Source organism: Oratosquilla oratoria, chromosome 10 (genome assembly GCF_046742065.1).
Source record: "Oratosquilla oratoria isolate Oo_2021 chromosome 10, ASM4674206v1, whole genome shotgun sequence".
NCBI lineage: Eukaryota > Metazoa > Arthropoda > Malacostraca > Stomatopoda > Squillidae > Oratosquilla > Oratosquilla oratoria.
Window position 1 is genome coordinate 9,940,964 of NC_134786.1, and position 26,856 is coordinate 9,967,819.

Consider the following 26,856-nt stretch of genomic DNA (forward strand, 5'->3'; position numbering starts at 1 on the left):
TATATATATACATACACACACACACATATATATATATGATATTCAGATTACTCAAAAGATGTTCGGTGCACCAATTTGTGGAACAAGTTAAAAGAAACAATTCAGGTGGGCACCATAAATGAACATAAAGCAAAGTCTATGAAGCTTTAGAGATGGGACTCACTGAGCATGGCTCCAACCTCATATATTACAATCAGGGAAATACATATGGTCCGAGAGCCAAGATGTATCAATGAAAATGATAAAATTTCTAATAATTCATTTTTCAATGGTAAACAAGAAAAGAAAATATTGTGAACACCATCTATACTATGTGAATGAATTAAATGCCACTATAGAAAAAAGGAACACTTGATCTGAAGTACAAATAAATGAAAGCAGGTATGAAACTGGATAAACAGGTTCAAAGGAATATTTCAATGAGTAAAGCTTCTTCATAAATAAACCATGATATATCAAGTCCTGGATTACATTTAGTTAGTTTGTTCTATGACAATTAAACAAAAAATAACTCAACACACAAAATAAAAACACAAGGCACACACGGATCTAAACAGTTGTATGGCCTCAAGTAACAAAAGGTTTAGGAAAGTGAAGAATGAGGAAGTCATTGGGGAAGATGATGACCACCACATCGTCTTGCTCACCGACATGGGGAGCCACTCCTGCAACACAAGGAAGCAAAACAAGACGGGTTTACCTGATACTATGAAGTAGTGCCATCAAATCCACTCTTGCACTTATCCTCTTAACTGATCACATTTATATTTTGGCTTTTCTAGAGTCACTAACCAAAGAACTTGAGTGCCAATTTTCTAAAGAAGGCAAAGTTTCAATAATACTAACAAATTAAGCTGCTCTACCATGAGGATAATGCACAAAACAAATTAATCATGTAACTGTATTCATGAGAAAAAAAATCAGGTGACTGCATGTGTATTTATTTATATGAAAGTCTTTTTTCCTTTATAAGGGGGGGGGTGGCCAAGTCAAAGCATGGACACATCTCAACACCTTAGGAATGAACAGTCACTGTCTCCCATTACACACTCCTCGAGTCAAAGGCAGTGCAATGGGCTCTTCCACAAAAGGATTTAACAGATGGAGCTAGTTTACCTCCCTTCCTCATCTCCTCAAAATAATCTATGAAGACCATTGTTTTTTGAGGTACATCCCTCTTTCATTAATTCACAATCTCGGTCCATTCACTCCCATCTTTTGCATTTTCTCTTCTCATCTTAAAAGATATTCTACAGGTATCCAGTGTGTCTTTACCCTATCCATCCACCTCAATCACATTCTTACTCTCAAATTCAATCCATTTACTTCTGATTTCCATACTTTTTTTGCTAGTATTTTCTCCTTTATTCTTTCCATGTGTCCAAATCACCTCAACACTCTATCAAATCCAACATATTTCTTAACCCCCTGTTCTCTGCCTCACTTCCATATTTTTCACTCATTTCATTCTTGTAACACCTATCATATTCCTCAAACACCCTCTCCATGTTAAACTAACTCAAATATTTCTAATGCTATTGGTATGACTACACCAATGAACATTATCCCTTTATGATTAAAACAACAGCTACTGATCTGACAACTAAAAAAAAAAAAAGGACAAGAATATTTACATAACTACACCTATTGTAAAAAAAATCTAAATAGGATGATAAATTTCAAGCCCTCCATGATCAATTAGAGGATACTGCAAAGGTGATGTTCAAGTAATTATGACAACATATATAAAATATATAAAAACCAAATTACAAAAAGAAAAAAAAAAGTTGGGGCTTTACTTTTCATAAATGAACTTGGAAATAGGTGGTCATAAAAATCAATTCTACAAAAGTAGGTTTGTACTTCTAAAATATACTACCAAGCTGTGAAAATGTGAATTAGAAGCACAATTAAAAAACTACAGCAATTTGGGGTAAAAAGAATCAATAAACACTACAGTTCTTATCAAGGACATATGCAATAAATCTTCAAGATACCTTTCCTCAGCATCTTAAAGACCCTGGCAATACTTATCACTTAATCCATAATGGTAGACCATCCAAGCTGCAATTGACTGTGAGCCACAATGTGAAATGCATTTTTTATATCACACTAAGAGACAACTAGGCTATCTAAAAACGCAGCTAAACTAATAATAATAAACCACAATATTGATGAATACTAAAAACTATACAAACTTTAACCTACATGTTTGCATCTTAATTAAACCTACTATTTGTACACTCCAATCACTTAAAACCTTCATTACCCCCTTCAACTAGATTGTACTTCAGACTTCTTTGATCTTCATATATAAAAGAAAATTATAATTTTGTACAGAAAACATTTAATGTAATTTAATGTAATGTAGTTTAGATCCCATAAACTCAGTTTACAAAATTCCAACATTTATACATATACCAAAAGGCCCTTTCCACCTTATATGGGTTTCGACTCTAGGGCAAGTGCCCGACTGACAAGTGCCCGACAGCCTTAAGCCCGACGGACATCTTCCCGACGGACATCTGCCCGAATGAACAGTGCCCGATGGACAAATGCCCGATTAGGACAATTGCCCGATTAGGACATTTGCCCGATTATATGTTTTGCTGTCATAAGGATTTAGTATGCGCTTCCTTTAATTATTTATTTTTTCCTCATGGTAAACATTAACAAGGTACAATAAAAGACAAAAATAAAAAGAACATGATTTATTTATTTTTTATTATTTATGGATAAAAATCACATGATAAACATTGATAAAAAAGACAATAGATCTAAAATAAAAAATAAAACTAAAATTTTAAATTATGAGCTATCCCTCTCAAAAAATCTACTTCTCGATTTTCATAATCTTCCACAATATTTGCTATTCTTTTGGTTGTATCTTGATATTTTTTCCTTTTTGAGGGAGGCTCTTGTCCTGCCAGCATCTGGTTGATGATTGTATCGTTAAGAGCTTGTTCAGTCTTCAGTACCTGAAGAAAACGCCAGATATTGGGATGACTCGAGGTTATATTTGCCTGTAAATGGTTATGCCATCCTTCCAAGGAATTGATTGTTCGTGGCAAATCATCGCATACGCGATCATGCATATTCCACATACAAATAGGAAAGAGTGGGTTTCCTCTGTTACGTCGTCGTATCCTACCAATAAAAGTATCTTCAAAGTAGTTAATTACTCCATCTGCTTCTTCGCACATACTTTCTTGTAAGTGTTCAAATGCTTGTACAACATAGTCTGCTGGCACAAAAGCCAGGGCTGGTATCATTCGAATGTTTATGGCAAACTCAGCATCGCTCTGATATCTTGATTGCAACCCCTCCGTTTGTACCTTCCGATAAATAGCTTGCGAGAGGTGAAAAAAACATCCCTTAATATTTGCATTTGGAAAAACATTTGTTAATGCATTCATTGCAGCTTTTTCATAGTCAATCATAATTGCAGATGGATTAAGTCTAGCATTAATAGCCCGAAGTTGGCTGAAAAGTTCTTCATAGGTGGATTGTTGTTTATTTGGTAATAATGCAAAAACACAGGGAATCGTTCTTTTAGAAATTAAACAATGAATTGAATATAGTTGGTAGAACAGTTCAGGTACTACTTTGAAGGTGCCATCACAAAACCACTCACTCGAAGATTGCAAGAGTTGCATATTTTTCTCGGTTGAAAACAAAACGCTTCTCACCAGGTCCACTGTCGTAAAGTAAGAAATTGTCTTCTTTGCACGTTTTTTTATATTCATCTGGAATGGTCATCTCATACAAATTTCTCAGTATGGGATGTGGAGCATGTACAGCTTGTTTATATCTTCTGATGGAACGTCTAATTGTGCTCATAGACGGTAGTTGACTCAAGACTCCTTCCGAGACATTCCGTAACGTTTGACATAAAATCTATTGCGACGATTGTTGGGATTTAATAGCTTGTTCCTTCATTTCTTCGCGTAAAGATAGAAGATCTTGACGAATGATACCTGGTGCATGAGTGTGTTCATGTGTTTCGCTTATTATTTGATCACTACACAAAGTAATTTTGGCCTTGCAGTTGTTGTGTCGGCGGCGTTCACATTCGTAAAACGTATTTCCAGATGGCAATTCCTTGTTCTTAACATAAACGTAGCCATTATAGCAAAGCTTCAATCCACCACGTTGCGTTTTAACGAATTCCATGGGTGCTTACAAGAGTAAAAAAACTTCCGACACTTCCTGATCCTATACTTTAACAGACTGAAGAAAAATGTTTCCCAACAAAAACATCGGCTATGTACTTTACTAAGGAGATTGTTCATACTCCGGTAGTTTCTCTCTCTCAACTAAATAAGCAGTTGTATATATGTAAATATTCGGGCAGTTCACTTTACTAAGGAGCTTCTTCATAGTCCGGTAGTTTGACATAAAATCTGTTGTGACGATTGTTGGGTTTTAATAGCTTGTTCCTTCATTTCTTCGCGTAAAGATAGAAGATCTTGACGAATGATATCTGGTGCATGAGTGTGTTCATGTGTTTCGCTTATTATTTGATCACCACAACGTAAAACGTATTTCAAGACGGCAATTCCTTGTTCTTAACATAAACGTGATTGTTCATAGTCCGGTAGTTTCCTAATCGGGCAGTTTTCCTAATCGGGCAATTGTCTGGTAGTTTCTCTCTCAACTATTGTGTGGTTGTATATATGTAAATATTCGGGAAGTTTTCCTAATCGGGCGATTTTCCTAATCGGGCAGTTTTCCTAATCGGGCAATTGTCCTAATCGGGCATTTGTCCATCGGGCACTGTTCAGTCGGGCAGATGTCCGTCGGGAAGATATCCGTCGGGCATGTGGCCGTCGGGCACTTGTCAGTCGGGCACTTGTCCTGATACCATGGGTTTCACCCGTCAAGGCATGCACCCACCCTTACCCCATCCTACATCAATCCAATTCAACATATTATAACACAAAAAACTAAAACAACTGAATTTAGATTAATACTTGCACTATATCTGACTACAAATGCTTAGAAAATTTAATATGAACAATAAAAATATTAATGTAAAAATCATCATAGGCATTTGATATGTTAAAACAGTACCCATACCCTTCATGTTTTCTCCATTAATTTCTAGTCTAGCAACATATCTTCATTATGAGAACTTGATTTACAGTGCTAATTCATGTTATACTACATCCTATGGTGAACCCTTTAGCCATCATGTTAGATTTCTGGTACCTTCTCTGGCTAGCATAAATCTTGTTCTGGAACCACCATGAATTACAACCTGTTTCTTAGTGGTGTGGTGTTATAAGAATCATAGCTTAAAATGGTCTAGATTTCTTAATGTCTCTGGAATCACAGATGTCTAGAAGACTGTTGTTCATAAGCACTGACAGCCTTATCAATAATTAACCCAAGCAGTATAAATGGCAATATTATCCAGTAACACAAATATAAAAATTCTGTTTAATAGATTTTGGGGTCTAAAAAATAATATTTCTATATACGGTAATGCAACAGAGGAATGAAAGAACAAAAGTTTATAGGAGACTATGTATTCTCTATTGATGAAAGTACTGGTATGTGAATATTATTAAATTCACCTATCTAAAGCAATGGTAACACATAAACTACAAGAAATTATGTTAACCATTTCAATATATACCTGATTTCAAAACTAATATTTCTAAAATATCCTAAAGCAGATATCAGTAACCTGTGCCTCAGAAGCAACAAACTTGATTGCTTGATGGCTACTTTTAAGTGGTTCCCAAAATATATGCAAAATTATAATAAAAAACTTGAGCATAACTGTATCTTTCTTTTCTGCTGAACTTTACACAACTTTAGGATAAGAATAATTCCATTCTTTTTAATATCACTGAAGAAACAGACTTTAAACAACATACAGCATTTCAAAACCATTCACACTTTTCAGAGATGCCATCCTGCAACCAAACAAACTGCTTGAAGATCTTGCATCTTACAGACTTATCCTTTCTACTATATCTGATAAGATTCATCTTAGAAAGAATCAAAATATACATACCTACCTCACCAAATAAACATGGAATCAAAGATTGCTATTCCACTGACATATTGGAGGAGAGAGAGAGAAAAAAAAAAAAGTACTGATAGGCTTCAACTAGAAAGTGCCACTTGACAGAATATCAATGGTGGTAACAGATATAAACAAGGTGTTTGACACAGTCCCTAGACATCACTGAAACTGATATGTGCAATAATGACAAATAATGGTTGATAAACCTTCTATCTTGCAGAGAACCAAGAAAAATTGTACAACGAGGTCCTCCAGAGGGCAAATCTATTACCATAGCCACTGCTATTTAATGTACTCTCACTCTCCAGACCAAACCCAGAGAAAACAAAATACTACAACTTCCCAACCTAAATTACAATAACCGAACAATCTCCTCAACACAGCAGACAAGCAACATCTCTGACATAAAAAGGTGCTCACTCTCCCTCCAAACACAAACATGGGAAACCATATATGACCTCCTCTCATACTATTTCCTAATCAAAGTCACCACAGAACTAGAAGGAAAACTACAGCCTACATACAAAAGAATATTCATAAACTAAAATAAAAGCAAACTGGCAAAAATATACAAGGAAGTGGAGAAAATTACCAGTTTCAGTCCATCAACAGTGCTGTAGATGACACAGCTGTAACTATTCTGAGGACTAGCAAAAGATACATTCAAAGAGGCTACAGAAAAAAATACAACACCAATTGTACACAGGAGATAGTTACACACACACTTGGTGGTACGGCACACACTCTGTGGCGCGGCTGGTAGAGTCCCTGACTGTCACTATGGCAGTCTGGGTTCGAATCCTCCCCAGGGCTGAAATAATTTCAGTATCGCTGCGCTTCGAGTCGTTACTCCAACTCTCGTGGGTGGGGAGTTGGGTGTGTGTGTGCGTGTAAAGTCACAGCATTACCCATACATCAGTCATATACGAACTCTGAGCTCTCTTCCAGGAGGGAAATAGCTATCGGTCACAAGTCCAACACGCGATCCAAAGACCAAGGTGAATACATATATATCAATGTGATGCCCCAGGTCTCTTACAGAAGACCCATGGCCCCAAAGTAACCAGCAATGGCCACCAGTCAGGCCCGTAAGTCACACTCTGTTGTCTTGGGATGGGGAATTGGCCAACCAAGGCATGCACCCACCCCAACCCATCAATCTTTTCACTTTTATCTTAACTCCTTGTGCATGAAGGATCATCACTGTTCCCTGCCCACTGCCCAGGTCAAAAGCAATGCAGCAAGACACAGCACATCCAGAGCAGGGCCAGCTGCTTTATTTACATGATGACCCTTCCTCCTTATATGGGGTTAGAAGCCTTTTGGTATATATCTTAGGATAGTTTGTGTTGGGGCAGTGTAGGAAGAGGTGCTCAGTGTCTTCTGTGTGGTGACGGCATCTACAGAAGTTTCTCTGATCAATCTTATTCTGTGCTGATACTCTCTTAGAGCTGGATGGTGTCCTGAATGCAAATGTACTACCGTGGTCTTGCTTCTTTAGAGACAGATTTTTCTGTGGAGCTAATGTCTGGATAGAAATAAATGAGAAGGCAAACAAAATCTAACAGGACAAGAAAAAGACCTGCTCCCATGCAATTGAACAAAGATATCACAAAACTAATAAACAAGAGAGAAAAGTGTGAAAAAACACACAAATACAGTAATGGATGGGGAAACATAACAAATATAAATGGAAAAGCATAAAAAACATTTACGACTCAAAACTAAACCCAGTCCTTACCAATGAAGCAGTTGGATTAACCCAAGGAAAAGTACCATCACCAAAACATTAACAAACTATTTATCTATATACCATGAGCTTTTTCCTCTTTATAAGTGAAGTAACCAAGTCAAAGGGCACATGCCTATTCCCATCCATTCCACTCCCCTCCACCACTTTCCTCCCTCCCATCTTAGCTCCTCATGGATGATGGGTCATCCCTGTATCCTGCCCACTTCCCTGGGTCACAAGCAATGCAGCAAGACACAGTACATCCACAGCAAGGCTGCTTCACTTAATCAGTAACCCCCTCTCTCCATCCCCTCATGCAGAAAAAGAGAAGACAGGAAGAAATCCCTTTGGACTGCGTCAAAATATCATTCCCATAAAAGTACCTCCTATCCCTCCATTCCCCACCCCTCCCCTCTTTGCATAACAGTATCATCTTTACACAGCTACATTCCACTCATCCCTAGAGCTGGGCGCATTACTGCCAGATAGTGCGTTACCGCTGGACAAGTAGTGTGTTACCGAAAAATCTGGGGTGCATATCCATCAATGTGTTACAGATTTTAATTTCCTTAGTATATATACATACACACATACACAGTAACAAGGACCACTCTAAGGAAATTAAAATTGGTAACACATCGACAGATGTGCACCCCAAATTTTTCGGTAACGCACTACCTGTCCTGAGGTAACACATTACCTGTCTGGCGGTAACACATCCAGCTCTGCTCATACCTATCTCCTACCTTCTCCCTTCCTTGCTCAACAGACATTCCCATCTTACACAACACACCTTTCTCCCCATCTCATCCTCTGTTGTCCCCTCAAATTCACTCCCTCTATCTCTGCCTTCTACACCTCTTTTACTAATCTTTCTTCACTCATTCTCTCCATGTGTCCAAACCATCCCAATACTCTTTCATCAACCCTATCCTTCATCTCCTTTTCCAGTCCTGCTCTCCTCCTCACCTCTTCATTTCTCACTCTATCCAACCTAGTAACCACTACCATACTTCTAAGACATTTCATCTCAATGACATTCAAACATTTTACTCTCTGCCTCTCTTAAATTGTCTGCCCCATACAATGCCATCAGCACAATCATCCCTTCATGCAATCCCCTCTTTGCATTTATTCCCAAATGCCTATTTTTCATGACACTTTTTAATCCCCAAAGGCATTTACTTGCTTCTCTGTTTACAATTTAACTCCACTTCCACTCCACCCTTCCCTGCCACATGTGACCCCAAATACTTCAACTTATCCACTTCCTCCAGCCTCTCTCCTTTAAGACTTACTTCCAGCTCACTGCCATTCTCTCCCCTTGTACATCTCATCACATTAACAAACACTTCTACAAAACAAGTGTCAATACCAGAACTCCAGAAAATAGGAAAATATCAAAATAGATACAAACATTCAAACTACAAACACATACTACCCTTCCTTTAACCATCAAAGATATGGAAGTGGCAATAAAAATATCGAAAATCTTCCATGCTGAAGGCTTCCATCTAAAACATCTTAGCCTACATGAAACAAAAGCCTGGACTGATACCAAGAACCACTCCCGGATGTACAATAAAATTCCAACAATCTGGAATAGCCAACCACATAATACACACATATATGCCAATGTCTTTTTCCCCCTTACAAGGGAGGTTGCCAAAAACAAAGGCATATAATCCACTCCCATTCATTCCATCCCCATATACTCCACTCCCATTCACCGCCCTCCCTCCCTTGTATCTTGGCTCCTCCTGGATGATGGGTCATCCCTGCATCTTGCTCACTCCCCTGGGTCAGAAGTAATGTAGCAAAACACAGCACATCCACAGCAAGGCTACTTCATTTAATCAGCGACTCCCCTCTCAGTTCCCTCGTCCAGAAAGAGAGATGGGGAGAAATCTCTTTGGGCTGCATCAGAATAATTCACACATACTCCCTCACCCACCCCCATCCCCCACCCACTACCATTCTGAAAACCCAGCATCCTACAGACCAATTGTGCTGTTATCCATTATATCTAAGCTAATGGAAAGATAACTAACAAAAACAAATGCAACCTACCCACCTCCCAAACCAACATGGATTCAAGAAAGGTCATTCAACCAATGTATTTCTCACCAACATCACCCACAGATTGCTGGAGGGATTCATCAAGAAAGCACCACTAGAAAGAATGGTCATGTTAAAAACATATAAACAAGGCATTTAACATAGTTAATAGACACATACTGTTGTGGAAGATCACAGACAGATATTCACAACAATGACAAGAAGTTGTTAACAAGCTTCTTAGTTGAAACAGTGCAGAATAACCCAAAACAACCAATTTTCTGGGACAAAAACACTGTACAATGGGAGCAATACTTTCACCTATACTATTCAACCTTTTCACAATCTCCCAACACCAGATCTAGAACATAACACAAAAACACTCACCTACAAAAACAACCTGACAACAATAACCCAGCATAGCAACTACAAAACACTGCCTAAGAACACCAATGCATGGATAAACTAGAACAATGGCTTAGTAATAACAGAATGAAAGCCTTAACCCAGAAATCACCCATAACACTGCTCACCCTAGACAACCATGAAAAAATCCAATAATACAATTACATAGTTAAACTCTTCCATTAGAAAAGAACCCAGAAATTCTAGACCTAACTTTTGACACTCACACAACCTTCACCTGCACATCAAAGACCTGCCAGAGAAAATCAACAAGAAAACATACAAAAATAAATCCCAAACATGAGATTTGGACAGAAGGAAACCCTAATCACAGTCTACAAACAGTTCTAATGAACCACAATTGTCTATTCTTCCAAAACATGGTCCCCAACAATTAGGACTGTACAAAGTTAAACACTGAGAATAATAGTACGATACACCAAAACCACTCAAAAAGAACACCTTCATACAAACACCAATAGCCTCCTCATAGAATATCACATTAAAATGAAAAGTACAGGGTTCAATGCAGAGCCCTCAACCCTACTACCCCGTTTCATTACATCACAAGAGCACAACCAAGTGAAGAGGGAAAAAAAAGCAGCACGTTACTACTCAAACAAAAACAACCTTCCACCTATACCACACAATACAGTGGCAAATCATGTAACACTTATTCCTATTCATAAAGGAATGATGGCACTCTGTAATATTGTTGTCCCTCTTTTATGTTGTCTCCTTAAATCTATATGGATGTGGTGCATACAGAGTAAAAGGAAAAGACTGGTAGTATGTTTATGTGAAGAAAGATGGATGTGCTTCCATTGAAATGAATGTAAAGTGAAAAAGAAGGGTGAGTTAGTTTGGAAGACTGCTGGACTGGGTGTTAGGAATAATAAGGAGGCAAGAGTGGGAAGAAGTGGCTCTGCTGGTAAGTGAAAAGTATGAACATGATGGAGTTTCTTCAAGAACACTATGGGTACAGGTGAAATTGGGATGGTAGTCAGAAAAATGAAGAGGAGAAGGAGGCTTTTTGAATTAATTTAAATGAGCGTATAGAGAGTTTTGAGAGGAATGTAAATGTAGTGTTTTGGGGATCTCGGTGCTAGAATGGGAGAAAAGTTGACAAATAGAATAGTAGGGAGGTAAGACCTATAGTGAGGAGATGTTAATGATATGTTTGAAAAAGGGGATGATAGCAAACAGTGTTTCAGGAGAGAAACAAGTATTTACCTAGTTGTATTTACCTAGTTGTATTTTACGGGATTAGAGCTATGCTCGTTTTGAGCCGTTTTTGTAAGTGTAAGCATATGTAGGACACGGTGGTCAAAATGGACTATGTAGTGGTATCCAATGAGAGGACTCGAAGGATTCTGGACAAAAATGTAGTGAAAGGAAAAGAGAGCTGGGGACTGTCAATTCATTATCTGGTAGAAGGGAATTGAGAAAGAAAAGGAGGAAAAGGGAGGAAGACAGAAATGTGCTGACAGTGAGCAAATTAAAGGAAAAGGAAAAAGAGGAAGAATACCAAGAGAAATATGGGAGGTGGTGAAACAGGAGAGTAAGAAGGGTATGTTTCAAAGAGGAATTGTTAAAGGGTGCAAAGATGATATGTAAGATAAGGAAGATGGGAGGGAACTGTAAAAGAGGCAGCAAAAGGTGGTATGAAAAGGTCAAGACAGTAGTGAAAAACAAGAAACGAGCATATGAAGTTGGTAGTGCATTAGAACTAGGGAGACAAATGAAAGGTACGTGAGACGGAGAGTAGAAGCAAAATGCAAGATGGAGGCAATGAGGAGAGCAGATGAAAATGGAGAAGGTTTTTGAGAGAATTTTAAAAAGAATAAAAAGATATTTAGAAGGAAATCAAAATAATGAGGTGCCTCATGTAGAGAGGAAATGGTAATAGGCTTTATGGATAGATATTAATGGAAGTGAGAGGAATAAGAGGAAGATGAGTAGAAAATTGCAAGAATGTGTTGTATGTGGAAGTTACAGAGGGTTTGTGACAGTGGGAGATGCCAAGAAAGTGACTAACAGGAGAGGAGAATGACAGGTCTATGGGAATAATATGAAAGATTAATTTTTGCAAATTGCAAAGCTCTTTGTGTTTTCATGGATTTAGAGAACACATATGACAAGTGTTGTAGATGTGCAGGAGGAAGTCTACTAAGGGTGGTCAAAAGTTTTTATATGAGTAGTAGAGCATGTGTGAGGGTAGAAAATGGAGAAAACAAATGGTTTGAGGTAAAGGTGAGGTTGTACAAGAGCTGTGTAATGTCACCATGGTTATTCCACATATACATGGATGGGGTGGGGTGGGAGATAAATGCATGTAATGAAGAAATAGGGGCAAACTAGACAGGGATGACCCTTCATCTGCAAGGGGCTAAGATGGAAAGGATAAATTAATTTTGGATGGTGTGGGATGGGTGATGGGTGGGTAAATGCTTTGACTCAGCTATTCCCCCTTATAAGGGTGAAGGGGCCTTTTGGTATATGTACATATTACTACTGATAACTAAAAATAACAGAAACAATAGCAATAAAAAGCATGAAATATAAAATACCACCCTCTATAAACATCAATTTTGTAGTTCATATGGTTATGACTGAACTTAATGTGGTAAAGATCCTCATAACTTACCGGTATTAGTTCCTCCAGTGAAGACCCAGGCTCCAGTTGTCTTGGCAGCACGAAGTAAGCCTTTCCTAATGACCTTCTTGAGTTTGGCCTGCAGGTCAAAGTTGGTCTTGCCCCCTTGCACAGTTATAAGGAGTTTGGGCAGGTCCAAACCCCATTCCCGTGTCAGCAGCTGAAGCACGTGCTCAGGCTTGCTGTCATGTGCAAGCCGGATATACTAGAGAAATAAAGAATTCACGTATATCAGTTAGTTACCTACAAGAAACCAAAATACTTATGTGTAGTGCCTGAACCACAAAATAGATAATTATCAGTGCAAGTGTTGCTATGTAAACATTATTAGTTTGCAGATAAAATTAATTGTATTCCTTAAGTACAGTACTAATATACTAAATACATATTCAGTCAAGTATTTTGTACCCAAACAAATAGAATATGAGAAATGGTGAGTACACCATGATAGAAACAATAGGGTGGGGGGAGGACACAACTCCTATAACTCGAGGTAATGCGCCCTAACAAAACCTACAAATTTGTCAATTACCTGTGCTTTGGTAGGATGAGCTCCTCCCTGGAACTCAAGGACTCCATAGGCGTCTGTGGGAAGGAGCTGGGTATGGCGTGATGGACTCCAGTGATCCTCTTTGCCCTGCTGTGTGCGCAGGGTGGCTGGGGATCCATCACGGTGGCACTGCCACAGCTGCCCACAACAACACCTGTGATAGAATGAGGTAGATAGTGCAGTACTAAAAATAAATACCTGAATTCCTTACTATCTACCTATCTATTTACCAAGATATTTTTCCCCTTTATAAGGGAGGTAACCAAGTCAGAAGACACATATCAAATCCCATTACACTCCTATCGTACACCCGTTCTTCCTCATGGATGACATGAAGGGTCGTGTCTGTATCCTTACCACTGCCCTGGGACAAAAGAAATGCAGTAAGACACTTACCTTAAACTTACATATATCATAAACATTGATAACTATCAGTGCATTATTGTGTGTGTATTTACCAATTATCCAATAGTTATTTACACAGATGAGCTTTACTGAATCAAGTCAAGTTAGTGTCAGTTAATTTTTTCTTGGTTGAAAATGTAAATAAATTCTCTTGAACTTCAAATCTTCAGACAATCAACTGTTGTTTTAAGTTCCTCTGGTAGGAAAACTGTAGCCCTACAACAGTCAATGGCCACTGGGGTCTTTCCTGTAAGAAATGCGGGACTGTTGTCCATGATGTGTCGGTGAAGAATTTTTTTCTTTGTCAATGGCCAGTAGGAAAAAGGGAAGTCGGCTCCCAGTGATAAAATCAGATAAACTATGAGGTTAATTGAGAGAAGAGAGAAATAGAGAGATGGAGAGAGAGAGTTACCATGCCAACAGAAGACCTTCTGGTCCATAAATAATGAGGTCAGCTAGGGGAAGGGTGGGAAAATATACGATATTCTTATCTCTAATGTATCTGTACAATTCTTTGTGGTTTTCTTTACTTATCAGCAATTTTCATTTCTGTGTTTTTTCTCTGATCATCTTTTCAAATCACTCTGGGTTGCCATAAGACTGATAACATAATCATTTGGGAATTCTGACTAACGTCCTTAACTGGTATAAAAGCAAAAATGTGATTCAGAGATGGAAAGCTCTGTACAATAAACCTACTAATGAGTGGAAGGGTGGTGAGTTAAACACAAAGAACAGTTGGAGTTACTTCCACTCATTTGTCTTACATACTTCAAACCTACTAATATTTTACTTTAGTGACTGATATGATCGGCAAAAACGTAAACGGTCCGCAAAGTAGGCCTACCGCTCCGTTCAGAGTGAACAAGACGAACGAAAACCTAATAAATAAATAAATAAATAAATACATGCAAAAAAAAAAAGAAAAAAAAAGGAAACAGCAGGATGGTTCTACTTCTTGTTATAGTGCGAATGGAGGAAGGTGTGGATGTTGGCAACAGACCTTAAAATGTTGGTATGTGGGCGGTAAAACGACTATACATGCTTGTCCCTTTTCTAGAATGCATGAAATGTTGGTGCCAGAGAAACTGCCTAATGACTAGATTCAATTTACAAGAGAAAAAGAACCCATGTCTTACTGTACAGTGTGAAGGCAAGACAAGGGGAGGGGGAGTCTTTCCTTCCCTCCGTAGTAGCAGCAGTGAGAGGTAAGGAAAGAGAGAAGGAAAGAGAAAATATGACGAGACAAAGATAAAGAGAGGAAAAAAGAAAGCGAGGGTCGCCATGGCATTACCCACTTGCATGCAACTCATGGCTATTAGATTAATTTATTAATTTGAGTGTGTGGGGATCTATTTCCCACTCGGGGGGTCCATTTTTCGCTGCGGAAAATAGACCCTTGAGTCCATTTTATATGGGGTTCATTTTCTATCTCACACTGGCCCCGTGTGACGCCGGCGTATAATAAAAAAGAACGACGACATCCCGACCCGCGATCCGCCGCTAGTGGCCCTACTTACTCCAGCACAGTCCTCCCAGGACTGGCAGCAACAAATCAAACGTGGAAAAAACAAAAGAACGACGAGTGTTAGATCATCAATAAACACAACATCCGAGGCTTATTTTTTAACACTTCAAGGTAAAATTTGATATGATTAAAATGCAGTTTTATTATATATATGTGTACAACACTGAATGGGACCCAGTGATTAGAGATACATTTTAACAACCACAATGCACTTTAATTCTAAGCCATCAACATCGGGAGACTCAATGGAGGCCGACATGCAGAAATTGAAATGAGGTACTCTGCATGTCGGCCTCCATTGGGTCTCCCGATGATGATGGCTTAGAATTAAAGTGTATTGTGGTGTATATAGATAAATATATATAATATATATATATATATATATATATATATATATATATATATATATATATATATATATATATATATTACAGGAACAGCCGGCAGCGAACCGTGACTTTTGCTGACCGGAAGTTTCGAGATGATGGCCGCGGAGAGGAGAAGCAGAGGAAGAGGAGGCAGAACTAGAGGAATAGAAGTGCGGGCTGAGGGACAGGAGGGGTGGAAGAATAGAAAGAACTGGAATGGAGGAGGAGGAAGTGGTGGAAGAAGAGGAATGGAGAATGAGGAAGACGAGGGGAATTGGAGGAGGCAGTGGAGAAGAAGAGGCAAAGATAGAAGGAGAGAAAGAGAGAGAATTGGGTGTTGAAAATACGAGAAGGAAAATAACAAGAGAAACGAAACGAGAATGAAAATCTAAAAAACAAAAAGATGATTTCCTTTGCATGTCTCTGCCCTCTCTTCCCTCCTTACCTCTTCCCTCACTCCAATTCTCTTTTTCTTCTTTTCTTTCCTTTTTACCGAGACTGCACACACACACATCTCGACAACCCCCCCCCCCAAAAAAAAAATATATATATACAGTATATATATATATATATATGTGTGTGTGTGTGTGTGTGTGTGTTCTAATTCCCTGCCAGTTGAATTTGTAATAGTGAAAACCTACGAAGACAGCGCAACATGACCACCTAAAAATAAAAACGAAAGAACAAAAGAAAGGAAATGGTCTTTTCTGCATTGCACATGAGTCATCCCGTTTTCTACGAACAGAATAATAATATTCCCCACATTTTCCTCCACAGTCCTGAAAAAAAGGACGGTCTGGTGTCCGGGGGTGGGGGTGGGGTGAGAGGGTACCTTCCGGAGGATTGTGACCGCCCATTTGTGTGTGAACATAGGAACATAACAATGAAGGTGACGGGGGCAAGAGACCCTAAGGCCTACACTAGGCAGTTCCATGACCACCCATCTCATCTTCTGTTAAAACGACCAGTTGTTTTCAACGCTCACTACTACATGGTTACGAAGTCTATTCCATTCGTTAACCACTATGTTGGTAAATCAGTTCTTGTCTAATTTAATCTTTAGTGTTTGGGGGAGGGGGAAGGGAGAGGGGGAGGGGGAGGGGGGAGGCCAGTTTTTGTGGCTCACGGTGATCGTCAAGGTCTCCGAGACACAAATGGTTCACAAAGAGACCGAAGAAGTCTGTAGAGACCCTAATCATTTATTTATTTGTTTACTTATTCATTTATTCATTTATTTATTTACAACTGACCGGGATTAAGGCAAGTGCTCTCCGACAAAAAGAAGAAGAAGAAGAAGAAGAAGAAGAAGAAGAAGAAGAAGAAGAAGAAGAAGAAGAAGAAGAAGAAGAAGAAGAAGAAGAAGAAGAAGAAGAAGAAGAAGAAGAAGAAGAAAAAGAAGGAGGAGGAGGAGGAGACGAAGAAGAAAAAGAAGAAGGGGAAGGAGAAGAAGGAGAAGAAGAAGAAGAAGAAGGGAGAGAGAGAGAGAGAGAGAGAGAGAGAGAGAGAGAGAGAGAGAGAGAGAGAGAGAGAGAGAGAGAGAGAGAGAGAGAGAGAGAGAGAGAGAGAGAGAGAGAGAGAGAGAGACTGGCGATTATTCTTGATCGCTCGATCTCTTTTGGGACCCACAAGTGAGAACGTGGCTGCAAAAAGGAGGGGAGGGGGGAGGGCAACTCCCTAAAAAAAAAAGGGGGGGGGAGACAGCCCCTGTTGGTTCACCACCACCGGCAGGGTCCAAAGATAATTGAATTACGCCTCTTCACTCTTTTATTTAACTACGCTCTTCCTCTTCTCGTTTAGTTTGCAATTAATTAACATTGTGTGTGTATTTCTACCTAGTTGTATTGTAGTGACCCGTCTTTGTATCTCTCACCATCTAGTTTGTTCTTAAAAGTGTGTGTGTGTGTGTGTGTGTGTGTGTGTGTGTGTGTGTGTGTGTGTGTGTGTATGTCTGTTTCACCATGGTCTTGGATCACGTGTTGGACTCGTGATCGACCGCTACTACCCTCCCGGAAAAGAGCTCAGAGCTCGTAGGACCGATGTATGGGTAATACTGTGACCTTACACGCACACACACACACCAACTCCCCGCCCACGAGAGTTGGAGTAACGACCCACAGCGCAGCGATACTTAAATTATTTCAGCCCTGGGCGGGAATTGAACCCGGACCGCCGTAGTGGCAGCCGGGAACTCTACCACTGCGTGCGCGCGCGCGCGTGCGTGTGTATTTACCTAGTTGTATTTTACGGGAAGGGGAGCTATGCTCGTGGGGTCCCGTCTTCATATCTCATTTTATCTAAACTATTTTTAAATTCATGTATTGTTTTTGCACACATCACTTTCTCATCTAACTTGTTCCAACTGTCTATTACTCTGTGAGGAAAGCTGTTCTTTTTCAAATCTCTTCTATAGCTGTCTTTTTTTATTTTCTTTCCGTGTCCTCTAGTATTTCTGTCATCCCATTTTATCAGATTCTCTCTGTCAGTAATTTCTATGCCTTTCATGATTCTGTAAATAGCTATCAAATCTCCTCTCTCTCTTCTTTGCTCTAGTGTCCGTAGTTCAAGTTTTTCTAGTCTCTCTTCATATGATATTTTTGAGAGTGTTGGTGCCAATTTTGTAATTGCTCTTTGTATTCTTTCAAGTTTTTTTATACATTTTTTTGTACTTGGTGACCATATCGTTGCTGCATATTCCAATCTTGGTCTTATCAGGGTGATTAGGATTTTCTTCACCATTTCTTCATCCAGGTATGTAAATGCAACTTTGATTGTTCTTATTAGATTATAAGTTTCTCCAAAAATCTTATTTATATGTTTCTCAGGTGACATATTATTCATAACAATGACTCCCAGGTCCTTCTCATTTTCTACTTTTTTTATTCCTTCTTCTCCCAATTTATATGTTCCTGTTATTCTGTTTTTGCTTTTTCCAAATTCCATTATACTACACTTTTTTGTATTGAACTCCATCTCCCACTTCCTACTCCATTCTTGTACCTTATTTAGATCTCTCTGTAGTGATTCACAATCTTCTTCAGTTTTCACTCTTTTCAGTAGTTTTGCATCATCTGCAAAGAAGCTCATATAGCTTTCTATTCCTTCATCCATATCATTAATATATATAGCAAACATTATTGGGGCCAGAACTGTTCCCTGCGGAACACCGCTTATTACTTCATCCCATTTTGAGTGCTGGTTTCTTATCACTACTCTCATTTTTCTTTCTTGCAAAAAGTCCTCTATCCAATTTAGTAGTTTGCCCTGTATTCCTCCTTCAGTTTCTAATTTCTTAAGCAACTTCTTATGTGGTACTTTGTCAAAAGCTTTCTTTAGATCTAAAAATGCACAGTCCGCCCATCCATCTCTTTCTTGTATTATATCTATTAGCCTTGAATAGAAACATATTAAATTGGTGACGCATGATCGTCCTTGTCTGAATCCAAATTGCCTTGGATTTAACACTTTGTTTTTTTTTTCTAAATATTTTACCCATCTACTTTTGATAATTCTTTCACAAATTTTTGCTATTGTACTTGTTAGAGAGACTGGTCTATAGTTGGTAGGTTCTTCTTTATTTCCTCCTTTGTATATAGGTACTATATTTGCTTTTTTCCAATCTTCTGGAACTTTTCCTTCTTTCAAGGAACTGTTTAGTATGCTATGTATTTTGTCTGCCAGTTCATTCCTGCATTCTTTCAGTATCCAGTTTGCTATTTCATCTGGTCCATGCGATTTTCTGACATCAAGATTACTCAAGTGTGTTAATATTTCATTCTTTGTTACTTCTATTTCTTCCATAGGGGGGACTTTCTCTTTCCATTCGTTCTCTTCAGGTTGTATGTTCTCCCTTGTAAACACTGATTTAAAATGTTTGTTCATAATTTCCGCCATTTCCATTTCCTCAGTGTATTCAACTCCCTTCTGTTTTAATTTCTCCAAGTCTTGTTTGTTTTTCCGTTTATTCTTTACAAATCTGTAGAATAGTTTCGGTTGATCTTTACACTTTTCTATGATATCTTTTTCATATTTTCTCTTTTCCTCTCTGCACATTTGTACATATTCATTTCTATAACAGGTATATATTTTCCATTTTTCAGGTCTTCTGTCTTTTTTCCATCTGGTCCAGGCTTTGTCTCTTTTGCCTTTTAACTCCCTACAGCTTTTGTTGTACCAGCATTTTACATATTCTTTTTCTTGTTTTTGTCTTGGGACATACTTTTCCACTCCTTTTTTGTAAATTTTTGTCAAAATATTCCATTTCTCTTCTACTGTTGTTTCTTCTTTGTATATTTCTTCCCAGTTTTCCTTTTGAAAGAATTCTCTTATTTTATCAAAGTTTGTTTTTTCATACATCATTCTTCCTTTTCTGTATTGTTCATTTCTTTTCATATATTTTTCTTCATTAAGTTCCAGTTCAATCAATATGTGGTCACTTTTACTTATTGGTGTTTTATATTCAATTTTGTCCACTATTCTAGGTTCGGATGTAATTACTAGGTCTAGTTTCGATGGCTCTTCTTCATTTCTATACCTAGTGTTCTCCTGTATCCATTGTGTCATTGTATGGTCAGTAACCATCTCGAGTAGAGCGTTTCCCCATGATCCGTCTCCACCCTTTACTGTCATTTCTTCCCAGCAGATTTCTTTGCAATTAAAGTCGCCCATCATAACTATTTTTCCTCCCTCTTCCATTATCTTGTTTAATGTTATCTTTGTGTCCTCTAACATACTTTTATGTTCACTCTCTTCCCATGAGGCTGTTTTTGGGGGCACCTAATTTATCACAAACTTTCTGTTCTTCTTATCTCTGTCTTCTACTTCCATCATTATCATCTCTACTGTATTCTTTCCATATGTGACACCCTTCACGTTTATATCCTTCTTAGTCAGGAACATAACTCCACCCCCTTCCCTTTTCACTCTGTTTCTAATCCAATAATTATATGCATCATGTCCTACACTGTTGGGTGGTAGTGGACCTTTTAATTTTGTTTCTACAATTCCCATTATGTCTGGTTCTTTTTCTTTCAAATAATCATTCAGTTCATTCAATCCTGTTATTAATCCATCTATATTTGTGTAAGACACTCTTAGTTTTCTGTCACTTCCATTGTGTTCTCTGTTTCCCTTTTGTTTTTCTCTTGTATGTCGACTTTCTTTAGTTTCATATTCACTACTCTCCAATAGAATCTCTCTTTTTCTGACTCCGTTCATATCTCGTTTTTTTCCTTTGCTTCAAGTCTTTTCTGTTTTTCTTCCTCTCTTTCCTCTTTATTCATTTCCCTTTTTATCCATACCTTTTTATATTGTTCACTTGTTGCTAGTTTCCCTGTTTTGGATAAGATATTCTCAGCCGTAGTTTGTGACCTGAATTTAATCTTGATTGGTCTGGTCTTGTCTGTACTATATTTCCCTAGCCTGAATTTCTCTTCGATTTGTTTCATTATTTCTGGTTCATCTTCCTGAACTAATTCTAGTAAATTTCTTACTTTTTCATTTTCCTCTTTGATTCTTGTGGTTCTATCTGGGTTATGTTTCTCTTCCATTCCTAATATAATTATACATTTCTTTTTGTCTGCTAAGTCTCTTACTATATTCTCCTTCTGTCTCATCACTTTAATAACTGAGTTTTCAGTTTGTTCATTCATTTGCTGTCTGATTATGTCAGTGAATGCAACTTTGCTATTTTCTTGAATTTTTTTCCAACCCTCCTTGTTCTCCTTATTATTCTCCTTTAAGACTTTATTCTCATCTTTTACTTCTTTTAACTGTTTTTTTAATTCTTCAATTTCCTTAGTTAAGTTTTTGTTCGCCTTCTCTAGTTCTTCCAATTTTTCAACTCTTCGTATAATATTGTCAACATGACCGAACCTACGCTCCAAGTCCTCGATCATCTTATCGACCTTCTCTTCTAGTCTTGTCAGTCGGGGGGGGGGTTTGTGTCCCCCCCACCCTCTTTAAATCCCTGGAAAATATTCTCATCACTTTCTACTGTATTGCTCTTATCTATACTTCTAATCTTTACATTTTTATTAGATATTTCATCGTCGTCGGGGGGCCTTTTGTTTACCTTTCGCCTGTCTGCCTGGGCCAAGTCTACTCCTTCCTCATTTCCTTCCATTTCCCTCAGTAATCCCTCCCCCTTTCCTCTTTCCCTACTTTCCTACCACTCCACGAGCAATTTCCCCCCCACCCTTTAAATACAATAGGCACTTCTCTTTGCGTTGGGATCCACAAACTTCAATTCTCTTCAGAACGTCTTCTAAGCCGTCCATTCGTTGAAGTGTGTGTGTGTGTGTGTGTGTGTGTGTGTGTGTGTGTGTGTGTGTGTGTGTGTGTGTGTGTGTGTGTGTGTGTGTGTGTGTGTGTGCGAGATCACTCTCTCCCTCTCTCAGGAAGCTCTGTTCACGTGACGTCAGAGATAGAGTGAGACGCACATGTTGGATGCTGACTCGTCCAGGAACCTGGAAATCCCGACAGATGCTCCACAAAGTGGGGGAATGCCAGATGCCGCGCTGCCGCCTGAGGACGACTCCTACAGACAGACAGACAGACAGACAGGCAGGCAGGCAGAGAGACAGATGGATGCTGGAACAGATAGGTTACTGTCAGCACAAGAATACAAATTCCAGCTGAAGAACGACAACATACAGACTTCATTTTTCGTGCCGTGCGGTCGTTCCCCTCCCACCACCACGTTTGTCAAGCGATTCTATTCATTGCTGGAGACACTCCAAGCTGGGCAATGGAAACCACGGGTTGACAGAGGGCCCAAGTGCGTGTGTGTGCGTGCGCGCGCGTGTGTGTGTGTATTAGAAGAAGAAGGATGAGGAGAAGATAATGAAGAAGAAAAAGGAGAAGAAGAAGAAGGATGAGGAGAAGATAATGAAGAAGAAAAAGGAGAAGAAGAAGGAAGAGGAGAAGAAAGAGAAGAGGAAGAAGATAATGAAGATAAGAATAATAATAAAAAAGATAAGAACAAGGAGAAGAAGAGGAGAAAGATAACGAAGAAAAATAAGAAAAAGGAGAAAAAGGAAAAGAAGAAGAAAAAGGAGAAGGAGGAGGAGAAGATGGGGAAGAAGGAGAAAGAAGAAGATGATGATGATGATGATGATGATGATGATGATGATGATGATGATGATGATGATGAAAGTCGAGCCACACGACGACCCCAGCAGCAGCAGCAACCTCAGCATCGGAATCAATTACTTTGGCTTGGTGTCACCAATATCATAATAATAATTCCTCTCGACTGCATCTCAAATTAACTTTCGTTGCAAATGAAGCATAGACACACTTTCTTTTTTTTTTTTTCTTTTTCCTGCCAGGATAACTTAATTATGTAAATGCGACTGGACATAAAACTGCAATTATTGGGAAAAAATATACACCAATGGTGACAGGAGTACTTAGAGAGAGAGAGAGAGAGAGAGAGAGAGAGAGAGAGAGAGAGAGAGAGAGAGAGAGAGAGAGAGAGAGAGAAGGGAAAGAGAGCGAGATAGATAGATAGATAGAGAGAGAGATAGAGGGGAGAAGGGAAGGAGAGAGAGAAAGAGAGAGAGAGAGGAGGGAGGGAGAGACAGGGAGAGAGAGAGGAGGGAGGGAGAGACAGAAAGAGAGAGAGAGAGAGAGAGAGAGAGAGAGAGAGAGAGAGAGAGAGAGAGAGAGAGAGAGAGAGGAGGGAGGGAGAGACAGAAAGAGAGAGAGAGAGAGAGAGAGAGAGAGAGAGAGAGAGAGAGAGAGAGAGAGAGAGAGAGAGAGAGAGAGAGAGAGAGAGAGAGAGAGGTGTGTGTGTGTGTGTGTGTGTGTGTGTGTGTGTGTGTGTGTGTGTGTGTGTGTGTGTGTGTGTGTGTGTGCATCCAATCAGATCATTTGTAGGAAAAATAACTTAATTCAATTTGGCTCATTTATATTCAAATCGAATAAAGTCTTTACATTTCATCTGTGTGTCTTAACATGTTCCAAACGTCTTCGTTTTTCTCATATTTCTGAGTACTACTTTCGGCCTTGTCCTTGAATCTTTGAGGTGTAAAGGCAAGGACTTGACCCCCTGGGGGGAAAGGCTCATCAACAGACCTTTGTAAGCCCCTGACTGTTACAAAGGACAGTACAGGGTCTCCCAGGAGCACTTGGAAAATATTAATTGAAATTGAAATTGAAAAATAAAGATTTTTTGAAAGCCTCATCTCGAACATCTGCTGCATGTCCACCCGAACGAGCCTTGCTCAGGGATACAGGAACGGCTGGGCAAGGAGGCACAACCGAACAAAGGATTACAAAGGATTACAAAGGAGGGGGAGGAGGGAGGGCAGGAGGAAGAGGAGGAAGGGAGGGGAGGAGCAAGGGAGGGGAGAAGGGGAAGAGAGGGGAGAGGAGGGAGGGAGGGAGGGAGGGAGGGGAGAGGAGGAGGAAGAAAGGTGGAGGAGGAGGACGGGGCAGAAGAGGAGGAAATAGGAGGATGGGAAGAATGATAAGAAAGGGAAGGGGAAGGAGGAGGAGGGGGAAGAGGGGAAAGAGGAAGAGGTGGAAAGGAGGGGAGGAAAAGGGGAAGAGGAGAGGAGGGAGGGGATGGGAGGAAGGGAGGGTAGAGGAGGATGGTAGGGGAAAGGCAAGGGGGGGAGGAGGAGGAGGAAGGTATGGGAAGGGGGGAGGAGGAGGAAGGTATGGGAAGGGGGGAGGAGGAAGGTATGGGAAGGGGGGAGGAGGAGGAGGAGGAGGAGGAGGAAGGTATGGGAAGGGGAAGGGGGAGAAGGAGGAAGGTATGTGAAGGGGAAGGGAGGAAGGAGGAGGAAGGTAGGGGAAGGGGGAGGAGGAGGAGGGGAGGAGGAAGAGGAAGGGAAAGGGAGGGAGGAGAAGGGGAAAGGGGGGAGGAGAAGGAGGAAGGGGGAAGGAGGAGGAGGAAGGTAGGAAGGAGGAGGAGGTTCATGTGCGTTGCCATGGCAACTGGAGATTGTTTACCATTGCCACGAGGTGGAGCGCTTGCCTGTCTGCCTGACCGGGGTGTTGGGGGGCATTCAGAGATGGACTTCCTCTTGCCATCTTCCACCATTTATGCTCCTCCCCTCCTTCCCTCCCTCCACTCCCTCCTCCACCTGTCCTCACAGATCTACCTCCTTTCCATCATTTCCCATTCCCCTTCCTCCTCCTCCTCCTCTTCGTAATTCCTCCTCCTCCTCCTTTTCCTCGAAACTTTGTTTCTCCTACATCTATTCCTCTTGCGCCTCCGGATCTGCCCCTTAGCTGAAGGGAATCGCCTGGTACACCAGCTGGACGCCAGCATGTTCTGGAGCCAAGGACCGGGTTTGAACCCCCCCCCCCCGCTTCCTCCAGAAAAAAGCATGTCTTATTGTATCGAAGGTATGTGTGTGTGTGTGTGTGTGTGTGTGTGTGTGTGTGTGTGTGTGTGTGTGTGTGTGTGTGTGTGTGTTCACCTCGGATCTGCTGCAGTCTCTGTCGAGACAGCCAGACACCACCCTACGGCAGTGAGCTCAGAGCTCCTTATTAGCCGATCTCTGGGTAGGTCTGAGACCACTCACACACCACACACCGGGACAGCAAGGTCACAACTCCTTGACTAACGTCCCGTACCTACTCGCTGCTAGGTGAACAGGGGCTACACGTGAAAGGAGACAAACCCAACTTATCTCCGCCCGACCGGGGAATCGAACCCCGGTTCTCTGGCTTGTGAGGCCAGTGCTTTACCAATCCGCCACCGAGCCGTGTGTGTGTAATAATAATAATAATAATAATAAAAGGTTTATTTCCATTACAGTGGTACACTGACAATAATACATTGGAAAAGTTGATTAAAGATATAAAACTTGGAAAAGTTGATTAAAGATATAAAACTTGGAATATATACATGGAGCAATTTTACAATGAGTTAATTATGTGCACAATAGATGGGATAGCACTGTTTTTGTAGCGGTCTGTCCTTGGCGCTTTGATTGGTATGAGTCTATTTATGTGTCTAGTGGCGTGGCGAGTAGGTGGAGCATCAGGAGGGAGGAGGTGACGGTGTCTAGGGTGGGAAAGCAGGCTTTCCCCAAATTTCCTTAGTGCCTCCCCGTGCCGCTGGGACACCCTAGATAGAGTAAGGGTGGTAAGAGCATGGTCGTAGCTGCTGTACTCCACGCCCAGGATGATCCTGCACGCTCTCTTTTGTACCCTCTCCAGCTTTTGTCTCTGTGTGAGGGTGAGTGAGCTGCACCAGGCTGGTGAGGCGTACATGAGGGTGGGGAGTATGAAAGTTTTGTAGACCTCCTGTAGCTCAGATGTAGGTGTTCCTAGTGATTTTAACCTACTCAGCATATACAGTTTGTAAGACGCTGTCCTGACTATATTGGTGATATGTTGGTTCCAATTTAATTGAGCATCGAGTGTGATGCCCAAGATCTTGGTGGATTGCACCAATTGGAGGGGGTGGGGGCCCAATGAAAGTTGTGGAGGAGGTACTGCTTGGGTGGAGGTACAAAAGTGCATCACTACGGTCTTGTTGGTGTTGATTGTGACGTTGTTGTTTTCCGTCCACATCATGAGCTTGTTCAGGGTGTTTTGTAGTGGTGCGTAATCAGGCCGCCTGGTGTTGATGGGGATGCCTATGGTGCTGTCATCCACGTACTTCCATCTGTGAGGAGTGTCCATGAGGGCGTCGTTGATAAGGATGAGGAAGCATAGGGGACCCATTTTGGTACCCTGGGGAACCCCACAAGTTAAAGGGAGGAGGGGGGAAGTTGACCCTTGGTACCTGACCGCCTGCCGTCGTCCGGTGAGGAAATCTGCCAGCCATGCTATTAGGTGGGGCTGGTGTGTGTGTGTGTGTGTGTGTGTGTGTGTGTGTGTGTGTGTGTGTGTGTGTGTGTGTGTGTGTGTGTGTGTGTGTGTGTGTGTGTGTGTGTGTGTGTGTGTGTGATGGATAAGAAGTCGTTAGTCCAATGATGGAAATTCCTCCTACATCTTCATCTTGTCCTTGTCCTCCTCCTCCTCCACCTCCTCCCCCTCCACTTACCTCCTCCTCCACCTTCCTCTCTTCCACCTCAATCTCATTAACCATTTCCATCTTCCCTTTCTCCTCTTTCTCTCCTTCATCTCCCCCTTCTTCCATCTCCTTTTTTATC

The 26,856-nt window shown here is 40.4% G+C and overlaps 1 protein-coding gene across 13 annotated transcripts in view; it reads right to left on the reverse strand.

The window, feature by feature from the left end:
* Window positions 1-26,856, reverse strand: part of Trpm (transient receptor potential cation channel, subfamily M) — a 320,107-nt gene that overhangs the window by 113,913 nt on the left and 179,338 nt on the right. For 10 of the 13 annotated variants that reach the window (XM_076191463.1, XM_076191458.1, XM_076191467.1 and 7 more), the window contains 3 exons: window positions 13,421-13,592; window positions 12,880-13,093; window positions 648-665 (listed from right to left, as the gene is read on the reverse strand). In XM_076191463.1, coding sequence (XP_076047578.1) covers window positions 648-665; window positions 12,880-13,093; window positions 13,421-13,592 — 404 coding nt within the window. The remainder of the gene's footprint in view (window positions 1-647; window positions 666-12,879; window positions 13,094-13,420; window positions 13,593-26,856) is intronic. The other 3 variants (XM_076191469.1, XM_076191459.1, XM_076191457.1) reach the window with 1 other exon arrangement.